Here is a 17012-nt window from a genome sequence, read left to right as displayed (position 1 = left end):
TTAATAATGTCCCACTGACTCAGAGATTCAAAAGTTCCCTATTATGTGTGTAACCATGACTCAGTCAAAGAATTAGCCTGTATTAGGTTGCTTATTGAATTTTAGAGTTAGAATCTGCATATTTGAGCTATTTAGAATAACATTTTTTTTTTAAATGAGAGAGAATTGGCATGTCAGGGCCCTAACTGCTGCAAATGAACTCCAGATGTGTGCACCACCTTGTGTGCATGTGCCACTTGTGCATATGTGCCACTTTGTGCATCTGGCTTTTAAAGTGGGTTCTGGGAGTTGAACCTGGGTCCTTAGGCTTTGTAGACAAGTGCCATAACTGCTAAGCCATCTCTCTAGCCCTAGAATTACCTTTTTTTTTTTATAAAAATTATTTATTTGAGAGAGAGAGAGAGAGAATGGACATGCCAGGGCTTCCAGCTGCTGCAAACAAACTCCAGACACTTGAGCTAACTTGTGCATCTGGCTTATGTGGGTCCTGGGGAATCAAACCTGGTTCTTTTGGCTTTGCAGGCAAGTGACTTTAACTGCTAAGCCATCTCTTCAGCCCTAGAATTACCTTTAAAAAAAAAAAAAATATATATATATATATATATATATATATATATATATATATTTATTTATTTATTTATTTCAGAGCTACTGACAGAGAAAGAGGAAGAGAGAGAGAATGGGCATGCCAGGGCTTCCAGCCACTACAAACAAACTCCAGATGTGTGCATCCCCTTGTGCATCTGGCCAGCATGGGTCCTAGAGAATCAAGCCTCGAATCAGGGTCCTTAGGCTTCATAGGCCAGTGCTTAACCACTAAGCCATCTCTCCAGCCCTAGAATTACCTTTTTAAAAGACCATTCATCAATAATTGTTTTAGTAAAAAACGAGTATAAAAATATAGAAACCCTAGGATTGTGTGTTGCTAGTAGTAGAAAGACAAAACAATTCTCACTGGAAGTGTTTTAAGAGCTTCCTGCAGTTTTCACTTGTCCTGTTACAGAAAACTCACCTGAAGTTGTAAATGAAAGACTGTACCTTAAGAAGAGGCCCAAGAGATCAGGCTGATGAAATGGGGCAAGAGGAGCAAAAGTTAGTCAAAAGCTCGGTGCCATCTGCAAAGAAAGGTTCTGTAGAGATGCCTGAATTAATTAATCTGGGTCCCAGATTAGTTAAAAAAACAAAGCTGGGCATGGTGGCACACGCCTTTAATCCCAGCGCTTGGGAAGCAGAGGTAGGTGGATCACTGTGAGTTCGAGGCCAACCTGAGACTACATAGTGAGTTCCAGGTCAGCCTGGACTGGAGTGAAACCCTACCTCGAAAAATCAAAAAACAATCAAACAAAAACGCTACAGAGATGGCTTAGCGGTTAAGGTGTTTTCCTGCAAAGCCAAAGGACCCAGGTTCACTTCCCCAGGATCCATACAAGGTAGATGCACAAGGTGGCGTAAGCTCTGGAGTTCGTATGCATCAGTTGAAGGTGCTGGTATGCCCATTCTCTCTCTCTCTCTCTCTCTCTCTCTCTCTCTCTCTCTCTCTCTCTGTCAGATAAATAAAACAATGAGCAGAGAATCAGATCTTTGAGGAGTGATGATGTCCTTGGACCCTGATGACATTTTGCTTTGTTTTTCTTTTCCTTTTTTTTTGATGGGGTGGGTGAGGGAGAATTTGCTCTAGCCCAGGTTGACCTGGAATGCACTATGTAGTCTCAGGCTGGTCTTACAGCGATCCTTCTACCTGTGCCTCCTGAGTGCTAGGATTAAAGGTGTGTGCCACCACACCTGGCTCCCTGGTAACATTTCTTAGCTTTAACTCTCCCATGCAGTCCCTCCATTTCAGCTCCAGTGTTTCACCACCTAGGCCTCTGGCTCACAGAAGCTGTACACAGTAAAGACAGGACTATAGGCCACATCATAGGGAAAGTGTTTTTGTGTATGTGATAAACCAAAATATCCTTATAGCTAATTAAACCTTTATGAATGGAGGCTATAGTTCTGTTGGTAATAACTTGATGTGTCAGTGTTGTTTGTCTCAAGAAATAATAATAATGAGCTTTAGAAAATGAAGAAGACTTTAGTCAACCCTACTATTGAGTGAAAGAGGCCATAGGTTCTTCTCTATCATCTTTTTGTTGTTGTTTGTTTTGTTTTGAGACAGTCTCATTCTTTGCCTCAGGCTGTCCTGGAACTCATTATGTAGCCAAGACTGGCCTCCAACCCTCCTTCTTCAGCCTCTTGAGTTCTGGGTTTGCAGACATATACACTCAGCCTGAGCAGAATCTTATGTGCGTGTTTATGCTGTCCAGAGATGCTGGTGTTTTCTGCCCCATCCTGCCTTCAGACTCTCCTCTATCCATATCCCAGCCATGTGATGCTCACAGCATTCCTGTACTCTCCAGGGTGGCTTGGTCTTAGGGGAAACTTCATGCTGATGTTTGTGTGTGTCCTCCTTATACTCTTTTTTTTTTTTAAATTTTATTTATTTATTTATTTGAGAGCGACAGACACAGAGAGAAAGGCAGATAGAGGGAGAGAGAATGGGCGCGCCAGGGCTTCCAGCCTCTGCAAACAAACTCCAGATGCATGCGCCCCCTTGTGCATCTGGCTAACGTGGGTCCTGGGGAACCGAGCCTCGAACCGGGGTCCTTAGGCTTCACAGGCAAGCGCTTAACCGCTAAGCCATCTCTCCAGCCCCTCCTTATACTCTTCTCCAGAGTCATCCTCAGCATCTGGACATTGTGGTATACATTTTCCCTTCAGTGCTGATTTATCATTAGGTACAAATCTAAACTTAGTAATATGGTCAAGATCATTGTCACTGCCTCCCTCTTTGTCAACAGCAGTGTTTTTGGATTTTTGCTCAAATTTGGCATGTGCCATAACATAAATAGCTCTCACATATAGGTAGTTAAGGTTCCTGGACACTGCACGTGAATAGTGGTAGGATAGTTCAATGAATACGCAGAACCATCTGACCAAGCCAGGTGGCCCTCAACCACCTAAAGGACCAAGAAGCCATGGTGTCTGGCTGTTGGAGCTCTTCAGCCAGCCTGGAGAGCAGGGGACTTGAGAAAGTTTACTGTAGTAATGCTGTGGAAACAGGCTGAGAGAGAGCTGGGACAGAGCAGTTCAGCTTGATGTGGCCTCCTCCATCGAGTGAAAAATAATACTGAAATGGTTTGTACACTTTCCTCACGTTGATGGGAGTGCTGCTTGGTAAGTAATTAGTAATAGCTTTCTTTATGTTCTTAGTAATTTTGAACTAACTGAGAAAAAGAACAGAAGGAAACCACAGTAATGACAAATCTTCTTAGAACAGCATTTTTGAGGGAGCATCTCTTTTCAGGATACCATGGAATTCATAAGGAACTTTCAGTCAGAAGTGCCACTCAAGAGAGGTGTTTCTGCACAGGATGCTTCACTCCAGGAGAGAGTATTGGCTCAGGTAAATGCCCTTGTCCTGAATGTGTTTAAGGAAACTTCTGCCCTGTCCTGAAGGTGTTTAAAGGGCACTTCTTAATTCTTGATTGGAGGCGGAGAAATGGAAATACATTTTTCTGTTCATTTAAGCACTGAAAATAGGTTTCAATGAAAACTACTGTAACTTTTTTCTCGAGATAAAAGACATATAGCTAGTATACATGATATTACTAGAGTTTAACCTTATTTTTTAAATGCAGACATTTTCTCCTTTTGCACCCAGTTGCGAGCTGCCCTGTATGGCATTCATGACATATTCTTTGTAATGGATGCGGCTGAAAGAATGACCATTCTGCGCCATGACCGGGAAGTCCGCAAAGAGAAAATGCTGAGGCAAATGGTATGCCATATGCTTTCCTAATGAAGAAGGCTCTTCTGAGTTTAGGGTAATTGATGGTAAATATTGTTTTTTAATGACTTCAGCAACACTGACAATTCTTAAACACAGGTAATTCCTAGGATTGCCAGCAACATTAAAAAAAAAAAAAATCTAGGGGCTGAAGAGATGGCTCAGCTGTTAAGGCATTTGCCTGCAAAGCCAAAGCATCCCAGTTTGACTTTCCAGATGCACAAGGGGGCGCATGCATCTGGAGTTCATTTGCAGTGGCTGGAGGCCCTGGTGTACCCAATCTCTTTCTCTCTCTCTCTTTCAAATAAATAAATAAAATATATTTTTTAAAAGTCTATAGGGAGAAATAAAAGAATTATACTTTGCCTTGTGATTGGATTTTGGAGTTGAAGTCTTGACTGTTTTCTTGGATGGCTGATAAAACACTATCAGCTGCTCTTGATGGAACTCTTGTCATTGTCATGTGGGTTGCTTCTTTTGAAATTAATGAGAATAGAGGCTCCTTATTCATTTGAAATTATACCAGAGTGTTGGCAGTCTGGGGTTTTAATTGTTGATCTTAGGCTGATTTTCAATGAAAAGCAAAATTTATATTGTTTTGTTGGGACAAATAATTTTAAGCATTCAATTTTTAGAATCAGACTGTTTTAGCCACAAAGAAAAACTCCGTTAAAAGCATGACTACAGAAGCAATTTGGGGTCTTCCTCACTTGAATATGTGGCCTTGTTGTTAACAGTAGAGCTTTATATTCATTTTCTGCTTTGAAGGATAAGATGAAAAGTCCACGAGTGGCTCTTTCAGCTGCAACGCAGAAGTCTCTTGATAGGAAGAAGTACATGAAGTAAGTCTTCCTGTTGTCACATTGTTATTAAGCCCATTGCCTTTACCTATCAGTTGGTTTGTATATTCTAAATAATTAGCTAGAAATAAATAGCTGTTAGCTTTCTGCAATTGAGGTAACTAGGTAGCAACAGTCTGATTCATCTTTTGATAAATGTGTTGAAGTTACTTTTCAACATTCAGCTTATATAATTGATAACAATCTAGCTTAACAGTTATTTTTTATATTTAATGTTTGATTTTGTAATCATTTGAAATATATTCTTCCAATATCTTAAATATTTTCTAGTGAAAAACTTAATAGGAAGCATATTCTATTAATCTTTCCTGAGAGTAATTTTTATTTTTAATTTTTTAACTTTTTTCTTTTTATATGAGAGAGAGAGAGAGAGAGAGAGAGAGAGAGAGGGAGGGAGGGAGGGAGGGAGGGAGGGAGGGGGAGGGGGAGAGAGAGGACTGGTGTGCCAGGGCCTAAGCCACTGCAATGAAACTCCACATGCATGTGCCACCTTGTGTGTTTGGCTTACATGGGATCTGGAAAGTCAAACATATATCCTTAGGCTTTGCAGGCAAGCACCTTAACTGCTAAGCCATCTCTCCAGCCCCTGAGAGTAATTTTAATGTGTTAGAACATCCACTTGCAAATGACCCTTTGTTTCTGTCATCCGTATCACATTTGTAAGCATGCTTTTGTCCCTTTTCTAAATACATTATGTCCTTATTTTTATATTGTATCAGAGCTGCTGAGATGGGAATGCCAAATAAGAAATTTTTGGTTAAACAAAGTCCTTCTGAACCAAGGTGAGAAAAATCACTTCATTTCATTGAGAGGCATTTTCTTCAAAGAGAAAATCTTATATATCCTGAACTTCCTTTTCATTAACTTTGTTCTACCCTATAGCAGTAGGATACTCAGGCCCAGTATTCATATTAATATCTGATCCTATTCCTGGTCATATGTCAGGTTAGATGATGGGTACTTGTTTAAAAGCCATAATATGCTAACTTAAAGTTTATGACCCATTTCCATGCTTAGAAAATGAGTGATGGTTCCTTCTTTTACATTTGAAAAGTTAGCATTTGTAAAGTATATGAGTAAATGATCTAAATGTATACATGTTTATGCCTATGTTGGCTATTGCTTTTCTGATAAATATCCAAGGTCTGCAGTCATGGTAAGCAACATATAAATACCATATTAATATGCTTTATGCTTCTATTGATTTACTTTGCTTTGTGGCCAGGTCATCATATAGATAACATTTTTTGCTTTTGTGATGAGATCTCAGGATATCCTGAACTCACTCTGTAGATCAGGCTGGCTTTGAACTCATGGCAATCTGCTTGCCTTAGTGTCATAATTACTAGGATTACAGGCATTAGCCACCAAACTTCATTTGAATTGATGGCTTTTGATATGAGTCATCAACTTTGAAAACAAGTGGGAAAGTGGAATTTATTCTTTTGAATTAATTTTTAATTTAATTTGTCAACAGAGTCCTTCAGCCAAACCAAGGACAGAATACACCTGTTCATAGGCTACTAAGTAGACAAGGGTAAGAATACCACACACATAGGTGCTTAAAAATAGTCAACATTAGTTTTGAGGTGGAGAAATTATTGTGTTCTTTATATAAAGAATAAATATTTTTAAAACTTGATATATTGTGTAACAATGAGAGCTCTTTGAAAGTCTTGTCTTTACAGATAACCTTGTATACTGTTGTGTAACATTTTATTATCTTACGTTGGCATGTTTTTCCTTTTCATTTCATATCATTCTGCTCATTAAATATTCTAAGATATTCATGTAGTGACTTCAGCTTTGCCAAAGTGATTCTCCAGCAAACTGTGAGCCATGCGTAGTCTTCTACTGGAACAAAAGTATGGCTCTCCTTAGTGTGCGCATGCATGAAACTTAAGTTCTTTTCCAATTTTTTTGTGCTTTGAACAGCTGATGTGGTTGCTTTCTTTAAAGTTTAGACCTTAATGTGAGTGACTTATCAACTTTTTTATATTCAATTAGAACCCCTAAGACATCAGTGAAGGGGGTTGTGCAAAATAGACAGAAGCCTTCCCAGAGCAGAGTGCCTAGCAGAACGCCTGTGTCAGGTGTGTAGAAAATGAATTCCTGAAGCCTGTTCCACACAAAGATGTATCCAAATTGCCCTGTGACTTAGGCCACATGAATGGGATACACTGTCTTTCCTTGCCACCATAATTTTGGCATATTCACAGAATTCCTGTCAGTGATCTTGGTCTTAGTGTTTTGTGGCAGCCAGGAAATCATAGGAACTATACTCCTAGTTTTGATACTTTATAGCAGTTCCATGGAAAACAATGTGCATTTTATTCTGAGCATTTTGTAGACTTACTTAGGCTTCCTTCAGAAACCTTGTTACATACAAGTAGAAATGATCATCTGATACCTGAATCTCTGCAGGCTTGCTGGGCCCTGGGGTAGCGGTTCAGCCTGGGGTATTTGAATCTGCATGACTGAGTAAGGATATCTTTCTATGACCACAAGATCACTAGTGAATATGCCAGGTGGGAGGGTGTCTTCATCTTTTACTTCATAAGGGGCTGACTAAATCTCTTCTAATGTTTATCACTTGGGGATTACTGAAGGGATAAAGAAAACCTGTATTTATAATTCTGTTTATGGTGGCAAGAGGACAAATTCAGTGTTGAGCTGATCCCAAACTCCTGCCAGATGCCTTCATATTGTTTTAGGTGTCTTGGTTAAGACATTTTGGTTAAGCTCACTGAAATTATGTGATCCCTTAAAAATGCTAAGCATTAACTACTGCTTTCTAAACATTGAATACATAGCTAAGGTAATCACAGGCCATAAATATTAAACCTTTAATCCTAATCTTCTCATTAATAAAAAATTAAACAAATTTTAGAGCCATATAACTAAGTGATTTTTCCCATTAGGAGAGAACAAGCAATAGTAAATAAGTTTTACATGTTCATGGAAGGAACAAATTATTAATAACTTGGAAATGATTGCAGTGGACATAATTCCTAATGTCACCTACATCTATCATAATTTACAAAATCCTTCTGTTGGCTCATTTAGCCACAGTCATTGGAGTTTTAAGAGTACATGGTTGGAGAGCCTGGTTACTCCAGAAGCTGTCAGAATCATGTAGCCTGACCCAATTCCTGATCTGTTTTTTGTGACAGTATGTGAAGTTGAGACACTTTCAGGTTTCCCCATACTGGTGTTCTATACCGAGATAAGTCTTAGGTGGTTGGAAACTTACTGTAGATTAATTAATTGCTTTGCCAAGTATCAGTTTGCCACAGTGACTACTCTCCATGTTCTTTTCTCATGCATTCCATCTCCACTGTTTGTCACTTGTAAACTAAGTAGAAGCAGTCTTCTATTGAGTAATACTTAATGGATGGATAGGTGGTCACTGTAGTTAACAGTGTGTAGTTAACAGTGTATTTATAAATGTCAATACTGAATTGCATTACAATGTTATTATTTAATTCAAATGGAATTAATAAACATGCATAACGAATACTTATCTAAACAAGTAAAGTTTGTTGTTGTTTCTGAAGGTTTATTAATACAAGATTATGTATTTAGACAGTTGAATAAGACTCCAAAATGTTGTTAGTCTTTTACATCAACTGAACTTGGGATACACTGATTAAAAATGCTTACTATGAATCTTTTGTAGCTCTTAAAAAAAAATTACTTTTTCCTGACTGATTTTTAGTGTCCTGGATTATGTTTTAAAATAAATTTGAAATTATGCTTTGATTTGGTCTACATGGAAATTCAACTGTTTATACTAAATAATTTATAGACAACTTTTTTGAGAAAAAAAATCTCAATTTATTATCACAGGCTATGATTATCTTATGATCTTTATGACATAGCCTTCCAGGTGGAATTACAAGTCTGGGTAAATAGATCCAGCTCTGAAACTCATTTTGCCATGCCAAAATATTGTACTCTTAGACTGAAGTAGAATCTTCAAGTGTCAAAAGTGTGTGACTGATCATACAAAATAACTAGCTTTCACAAGACAAAATTCCTGAATGTTTAAAAATATTTTCTTGTTTGCTGTTTGAGAGTTACATATACTGAACTTCAGAAACCACCCTCAGAGTAGAATAGGAGGTGGCTATGCAAAATGGGTAAGAAAGAGTAGATCTGAGGGAGATGGATTTCAAAGTTTCTGCTTATAGCTATGCTCGCTTTGGCAAATGGTCCTATATGCCTGTACCATGTTCTTAAAATGAAAGTAATCGTTTCTTCTGGTGGACTAAGTATGAAAGCACATAGTGCTTAGCCCAGGGCCTGATAGTAAGCAGTCGCTACATGGAATCAGAGGAAATTTCTAACCTTAAGAAATATTACTTTTTGCTCTATTTTTTTAGGAGCATATGCAGGAAAAATCCAAAGAAAGCGGCAAAATGTTGCGACAATTTAAGAAGACAGCATTCATTAGGATGAAGGGCAGTATGAAGGATTGTTATCTACGCTGTTTTTCCCACACAAGACTTTTCACTAAGATTGGGGTTCTTTTTACACAAGCAGAGTGGCATCCCAGGGCTGAGTACTCTTCTGTGTAATGTGATTGGTGTGGCTAATTCCTGCCCTCTTCATTCTTAATATTAGTTTGGGTCAAGACAAAATAGCATTTGGTAATTGCCCAATCTCTGCATAATTTATGGAACCTTTTTTGTGTCTAGACAGAACATTTTGTAAATGTAAAAGGACATTTGGACTTCTACAAAATATTGAAAAGCTGTCAAAAATTGTAAATTAGTGCTGAAACATAAATTTCAGTATAGACTGATTATTGGATTTGATTAAAAAAAAAAAAACACATAGAAGCTGGGTGTGGTGGCACACACCTTTAATGCCAGCACTTGGGAGGCAGAGGTAGGAGGATCACCATGAGTTTGAGGCCATCCTGAGATTACCTTGAAAACAAGCAAGCAAGCAAGCAAACAAACAAAAATAGATATTATAGTCAAGGAGAAATTGTTACAGAAGTATGGTTTACCCTTTTTGTAACTTTGAACTGTCAATATTCTGTATTCTTTGGTGACTAGTAGAAACATACAAGATAAAGCAGTTTCCACGTTTGGATTGTCACTTGAAGTCCACACAGAGATGGCTGGGCAGAAGCACATGGCTAGTTGCAGAAATGGTGGGTTTACTATACATTACTGCCAGAGATAGGTATACTGGAGTGTAAGCTATTTCTTGGAAGGGGATGTGTTGGGAGAGGACAGTACAATCTTCCTGAATGTAGCATCTACAGCTGCATCCCAACATCCAGTTCTGAAAGTCAGAACAGCACACTGCATGCAGGGATAGTTTCTGCTTAGTTTGTAGATTTTATTTCTTCATAGTCTGCTTTTTTTTTTTTTTCTAAGCATGATTAACTTAAGGGAATAAAGGGCTAATAAATACAAAAACCAATTTCCTATAGTATAGTAATATTGCCTAGCTAAAAATCTGTAGTACTTCAAGCATTGAGGCTTAAGCTTTTCTTGACTAATATTTATGAAAAATCCTGATACATGTTACTAAGAGAAATGAGATTATGAAAGAGATTGTCATTTACTTTATCATACAGTTTCTAAAAAGGGCTTTGTCTTCTCACAAAAAATTTGGGACTGTGTAGATTTAATCCTTCTAACTTAAATTTTAAAGATACTAGTATTTTGAAAATGCAGTCTATGCATATTCTTAAAACCTTTTAAGAATATGGACATAGTGATTGTTTTCTCTGATTTTTCTGTTCCATTTAAGATTTAACTTTTGCATCTAGCTATTATAATTAGATAAATAATAACCTACTCTGGTATAAACTTGGATGTTTTAAATTAAGACATCATTATTGAATGAGTGAACCAGAAAATTAGAAGACAGTCAAAAAGGCCCAACTTCCCCAAGTTTTTATTTGTGGATAGTCTATCCAATTGGTTTCTTTAAGCATGATGACTGTGCTTTGTTATTCTGAAAACTCAGGACATGGCTCCCTCATATCACTGTGGGCCTCTGTGGAGAGAAAAAGGGAGGAGCTAAGTTTAATATGTACTGATACCAATTAGCTTAAGCAAATAGGATGTTTTGGGAAAAGTTATAACTAGTTTTAGATTAAGAATGAGAAATTGGAGTGTGTCTTTAACTGAAGGGTGTGTTTTACATGGTTTTTAATATTCATAGTTTTTTCTCATAAAAGTGCCAGACATTGTTTTGTGCTTTTGATGGTTTTATTTATGTAAATTCTTTTTATTGTTATTTTTACTTTGAGTGGAATGCCTATAATGTAAATTGTATTTATTTTTATACTTTGATTTTTCACTAGTTTTGCTTCTAGGAAAAAGGCAAAATAAAGTTTTCATCTTAAAAGAAATCTAGCTGGATTTTTTTTTTTAACCATGGAAAGGACAACTGAGGAACAGATATAAAAAAGTTATGTGGCCAGAACAGTATTTCAGATGATCATGGTCTGCAGTTTAAAGTTCCACAACTTGATTTCACAGGTTGTCCATCCCAGAGCTTGGTGTGGCAGTTGTGTCATACCCTTGCTTCCGAGGAGCTAGATACCTGCACAGAGTAGTAGAGAGGCAGAGGAGAAAGGAGGGAGGGCCAGTGGATGCTCACAGTGAGGTTTCTGCTTTGCTCAATGTTGCTCTCTAGTCCCTAGTGTGAATACAGTGACAGACTTGTCAGCTCATGCTGAGTGGACCCCCCTTCCATACCCATTCATGTTGGGTAGTGGTGGAAATGACTGGAAATAACTGCTGTCAAGCTGTAGACTGATAGGCCATCCTAAGGTGGCACATGTGTCTGGAGTTCATTTTGGCTAGAGGCCCTGGAGCACCCATGTGCATTCTGCCCCTCAAATAATTAAATTTCAAAAAGAGAAAAGCAAATATGGAGATGGAGAGCTTTATTTGTAAGGAACCATAGGGGATTTTTAAGTTCTAAAACTTAAAGACCTTGGAATAGGGTGTGGTAAAATCCCATCATAGGCTCCACTTGTAGCTCTAAGGACAAACATATCTGTCCTGGGTAAAAATAATGTCTGACTTAAGTGCAATGTCTCCTGCCTGTAATCCTGTACTCAGGAGGCTCAGGCCAGCCTGAGCTAAGTCTCTCTTTCCTCTGCAAGGCACCTGGAACTCACGCTAGCCTAGGCTGGCCTTGAACTTCCTTTCCTCAGCCTCCCAAGTGGTGGGATTACAGTGTGAGCCACCAGGCCCAACTCTCTTTGGTTCTCAATTCTCCATCGTGTGTGTGAGTGGGCTGGGGGGGGGGGGCAGACTTGTGCCACTGCATCAAGCCTACATGGGTGACTTGAGAATTGAATCCAGTTAAACAAGCTTTGCAGTCAAGTGCCTTTAACAATGAGTCATTGCCCCAGCCCTTCAATTCTCCATTTTTTTGAGGACATTTTTGACAAAAATGTTACGGAACCAACCATGGTTTTGATTCTCAGCTTATGGTGGGACCAACATCTTATTCATCCTTTCCAGAAGCTGTTTACGTGGCTCCTTGTTACTTGCTCCATACATACATTGGTGGAATATGCTAAGGGCGGTTGATGCCAGCCACTGCCTCCTGACTCTCATGACCCTTCTCACCTCTTCCAGTGCTACTGCTCCTTGCAAAGGAACCTGCAGCAGCAGTGCTTTACTACTCTCCAGGGCAGTGGCCTTCATCTTCACGTGCCAGACAGAGATGCTTAGCTGAATGACAGACTGCAGTCTGCCTCCAGGAGAGAAAAGCTCCAGAAACAAAGACCACACTGCCTGAGGGGGGTACCACTTGACAATCACCTTTTCACCTCCGTGGCCTGTTACTCACATTTCATAGATGAAGAAAATGCGAAACTCAAGTCGTACTTGGAAATATAGTCAATTGCCCTTTCCAGGAATCTTAAGGTGATTTTTGGGCCTCTTTCTGTCATAACTGACACTTGAATGTATGCTGTTTTGCAGTTGCAAGTCTCCTCTATTCCTGTGATCTGGGGTTTGAGTTTAAATCCCCTCCTTCCTGTTATTCACTCAGTGCCTTAGGCACTTAATATTTTCACTTTGGTGGTTTGTTTTTTAGAGGTAGGGTCTCACTCTAGGCTAGGATGATCTGGAATGCACTCTATAGTCCCACGGTGGCCTCAAACAGCGGTCCTCTTACCTCTGCCTCCTGAGTGCTGGAATTAAAGGTGTGTGCGTGCTACCATGTCCGGCTTGATCTTCAGTTTTTGAAAACTAGGCGACCAATGATTGCTCAGAGGCTTGTAGGGAGAAGAAGATGAAGGCAGCACAAAGAGCTCAGCACAGTGCACAACACACATGAAACGATTTCATAAAGGCACTGGGGTTCCCCCACCTAGAAAAAGCACGGAAAACACCAAAGCACAGGTTGTGCGGTGGAGATGGACGTTCAGTTTAGAATACTGCGGCTTTGCAAAGCCGGGTGTAGCCAACCCGACTTTCCCCATTTGGTTGAGTTCCGTTCCAGTTACTCATACTCGGATGTGGTTGTGGGAGAGGGATGCCAAAACTGCCTGCCTCTCCTGAAACACCAAGGGACATGGCCCCAAACAGGCTCAGGTGCGGCCTGTTCCTCGGAGATCCCCTTCCTCCCTGCAGTCTACGTCGCGGGGACCGTACGACCCTGTCCACCACCAAAGGGCGCGGTGGAGCGGCAGCGCTGGCTTCTGCAGGGCGGAGGCCGCGCACAACCCGCGGTCCGCGACGCCTGCGGTCCGCAGGGCGGAAGTTGCCGGCACAGTCTAGGCGGCCGGGCGGGGCGCGTGCGGTCGGTAGGGAAGGGGCTGGGCGGCTCCTGAGCAGCGATCATGTGACTGGCAAGATGGCGGCCTTCCCCTGGTAAGGAAGAGGTGGCAGGTGGGCTTCGGGGAGGACCTGCGCCCGGCCGCGTCTCGGCGAGTGAGGGCCGCCCTCCCGCTCGGAGTCAGCGGCCTCCGCCCCGTCCCGAGTTGCCAGCACCCGAGTTCTTCTTAATGGGCACCGCAGCCCGGAGAGGCGCTTGCCAGTTCTCTGCTCAGCCCCGCGCCTTCCGCGGCCCGCTTCTCCACTCATCCCTGAAGGAAAACTCGGCTCCAGGCCTCCTGGTTCCCGGGGGAAGCTCGCGGCCCTGGGGACACCAGGGAGGAGGCTGGACCTCCCGGGAGTCTGCGGCACGGAGACTGGCCGTGCGCTCCCCGAGTTCCTCTGTCCACCCGGAGGACCTAGCTTTCTCATCCGCAAAGTGGACGCAGCCGTCCCGCTGCATGCAGCGCCCTTAGGCCTGCTTCTTGACCTCAGGGAGCGGTCTTTGTAGCTGAACAGAAGGAAGAGAACTGTCCAGAGCAGGGAGCAATCAACCTCAACTGGAGGAGAGCTCTGGAAGGCTCTAGAAAAAAGGGTCAGCTGGGTCTTGCATGATGCAGAGGAGCCTTCTAGAAGGGAATAGAGTGCTGACGTGACAGGCCTGTGACCTCAGGGATGTGATATTCAGACTGCAGCAGGTGATGTGTGTGCAAAGAATTCATGCACAGTGTGCTACTTTAGGACGCGAAACTAATCTTCTGGCCTGTCCCTCTAAATGATGCGAACTACCATGGGTGTGCGCATGATAGAATGTGTCCCTGTTGCATATTTTCTTAATGTCGAGTCCCCCACTAACTTCTTTTTCCTGTTGAAATAAGTAAGACACTGATTTTGGAGTTTGATCCATCCTTGCATTCCCAGTGGTTGTGGATCTGTGTGATGAGGCCCATCAGTGCCTAAGTACTCATCTTACAACATCTCATTTAATCTGGAGTCCACGTTTCATATGGGAAAATGGAGCCAGGGAGGCCGTTCATTTAGTCATGCAGCCAGCCAGGTGCAGCACATACCTGTTAGTTGAGGACAGGTGGGCGCAGGAGGACTGCAAATCCGACTTGGGCTGCAGAGTGAGACCCTGTCCTGTCTTGTTTTCTGTTTGAAAAAGTCTATAGCTCTTGTGGGGAGCTGAATTTGTAACCCAGAGCCTATGGTCATAATCATTGCCAGTTGGGCCTCAAATCTACTTCCTGGGTTGACTTGAGGGTTGCAGGGCTCCTAAAAGTGACTGCCTTGTTATGGCTCTATCCCAGAATGCCTGTTGTTACTCATGCTTTTTGTTCTCCCTGACATGGGTTGGCCTGGCTAGAGATATGAGGTGTTGTGTGTACCCTAGCTCATGGTCCCCACTTACTTTATGGTGATCATACCCTGTGAAGACCACCTGCAGAGTCAGGGTGTCTGTGCTTTCAGAGCCCTAGGAGAAGAGGCCTAATACTGTGGCTGTGGATGTAGAGCTGTGTGGTTGCATTATATGATCAGTCATTAAACATTTGCTTTCAGAACTAGTTAGCAAAGAACAGTCAGCTTTTAATGTGCCTTTAAACCCTGGGGGTTTTGTTGGCTCCAGGCTCTGATGCTGTGGGTCTGTTATACTCCCTAGGTGATATCCTTGCTAGTGAGCCAGGGACCACACTTTTGAGTAGTCAAGCCTAGCCCATCCTGGAGTGGATGTATGAAGTGAGGGCCCTTTGTCTGTTTTAGCTGCCTTGGATCCAGACTAGTTTTTGCTCTAGGTTGGGGTTCTGTGGTCTGATAAGGCTTTTGAGGAAATGCCCACTAGAGGGCGCTGTTTGCTAAGTACCAGAGGTGAGCATAGTGAAACACTATAGTGAGCAAATTTGAGGAAAATGGAATGATAGAAAACAAATGTAGTGGTTGCCTGTATGCATTTATTCTTTTTTTTTTTTTTTTTTTGGTTTTTCAAGGCAAGGTCTCACTTTAGTCCAGGCTGATCTGGAATTAACTATGTAGTCTCAGGGTGGCCTCGAACTCATGGTGATCCTCCTACCTCTGCCTCCCGAGTGCTAGGATTAAAGGCATGAGCCACCAAGCCCGGCCATTTTTTCTTTTTAAAAGACATTATTTGAAGAAGTAGTATTTTTTTCCAAAGATTAAATCTCAGTACTTTAAAGAAAAGTAGATAGTTGATTAATTTTTGAAGTTCTCAAAATGACTTATAATCTATAAGACTTTTTTTTTTTCTGCAATCCTGGGACATTGAATATATAGACTTAATAATAGTCATGCGAAGAAAACACTCTACAGGCTGACGAGAGCAAAGCTTAAAGACCTGCCTTCAGTTCCCTAGTACCCACATCAAGCTAGATGTATAATGTGGCCTGTGTGTCTGGAGTACACTTGTAGTGTCTAGAGGCCCTGATGTGTCCATTCTCCCCACTCTCTTTCTCTTAAGCAAATAAATAAATAATTTTTTTAAAAAACACTCTACCATGGGGCTAGCCCCTACTCATTTTTACCTTTTATTTTGAGACAGGGTCTTGCTAAGTTGAACAGCTGACCTTGGACTTAATAGCTCAGACAGAGCTTGAACTTCTAATCTTCTGCCTCAGTCTCTCTAGCAGTTGGGATTGCAGGCCTGTGCATGGATAGGGCCTTTTATTTTCCAAGTCCTTGAGTTCTGGGGTTCTTTTTTTAACTTAAAAAAATTCATTTATTTATTTATCAGAGAGAGAGAGAGAGAGAGAGAGAGAGAGAGAGAGAGAGAGAGAGAGAGAAATGAGGAGAATGAGTACACCAGGGCCTCTAGCCCCTGCAAAGGAACTCCACATGCATGAGCCACCATGTGCATCTGGCTTTCATGGGTTGTAGGAAATCGAACCTAGCTCCTTAGGCTTCCCAGGCAAGTGCCTTACCCACTGAATCATCTCTCCAGCTCCCTGGGGTTCTTTTCTGAGCATTCCCTTCTTGTGTATGCCACGCTCCCTTCTGGGTTCTCCCCTGTCCTTTTCCTGCTCACTGCCGCTTCTCTTGTTGACCTGGAGGTGATGAAGCTCTGCTTGCTCTTTCTCCCTTGCTTGCTTCTCTTAGTCCTCCCTTCCATGCTTCCAGGGTACTTCCTCTGAGCCCTGGCTGTGCAATCCCTGAGCCCTACTGTAGCTGCCTGGCCAGGAGGTTTCTTGTAAGTTCTGGCTGCCAGGCCTCCTCACTGCAGCCTGGTCTCACCTTGTCCCATGACCCTGGAGGGGAAGTAGCTCAGGGAAGCTAGGCTCCTTTTGGTGAGCTCCTGGTGGCTCTGAGACTGGGCCCATGGCCTGGGTGCTTTGGCAGCATTTGTACCTTCCAGTAGATGGTTTTCATGCAGTTGTAGAATGCTTGCCTAGCATGCACAAGGCCCTGAATTTGATCCCAACACCACAGAAAGCCGGTGTGGTGCTGCATACTTGTACTTGCACTTGGGAGGTTCAAAGTTGTTAAGATCCCTACTCAAAAACAGTA

General features: G+C 41.7%; 2 protein-coding genes across 8 annotated transcripts in view; both read left to right on the top strand.

Moving 5' to 3' along the window:
• Positions 1–9561, top strand: part of Ccp110 (centriolar coiled-coil protein 110) — a 35144-nt gene extending 25583 nt beyond the window's left edge. For 5 of the 6 annotated variants that reach the window (XM_045143239.1, XM_045143242.1, XM_045143237.1 and 2 more), the window contains 7 exons: positions 3347–3445; positions 3704–3820; positions 4598–4671; positions 5409–5471; positions 6167–6226; positions 6697–6782; positions 9075–9561. In XM_045143239.1, the coding sequence (XP_044999174.1) occupies positions 3347–3445; positions 3704–3820; positions 4598–4671; positions 5409–5471; positions 6167–6226; positions 6697–6782; positions 9075–9127 (552 nt within the window). In that variant the 3' untranslated portion in view covers positions 9128–9561. The remainder of the gene's footprint in view (positions 1–3346; positions 3446–3703; positions 3821–4597; positions 4672–5408; positions 5472–6166; positions 6227–6696; positions 6783–9074) is intronic. The other variant, XM_045143243.1, reaches the window with a different exon arrangement.
• Positions 9562–13500: 3939 nt separating this feature from the next.
• The window catches only part of Vps35l (VPS35 endosomal protein sorting factor like), a 149615-nt gene continuing 146103 nt past the window's right edge, over positions 13501–17012 (top strand). Inside the window, exon 1 of one of the 2 annotated variants that reach the window (XM_045143951.1) lies at positions 13501–13553. In XM_045143951.1, coding sequence (XP_044999886.1) covers positions 13537–13553 — 17 coding nt within the window. In that variant the 5' untranslated portion in view covers positions 13501–13536. Of the gene's footprint in view, positions 13554–13994; positions 14195–17012 lie in introns of those variants that run through there. The other variant, XM_045143952.1, reaches the window with a different exon arrangement.

Source organism: Jaculus jaculus, chromosome 2 (genome assembly GCF_020740685.1).
Source record: "Jaculus jaculus isolate mJacJac1 chromosome 2, mJacJac1.mat.Y.cur, whole genome shotgun sequence".
In the NCBI taxonomy this organism is placed as follows: domain Eukaryota; kingdom Metazoa; phylum Chordata; class Mammalia; order Rodentia; family Dipodidae; genus Jaculus; species Jaculus jaculus.
This window is presented reverse-complemented; position numbering and strand designations above follow the sequence as displayed.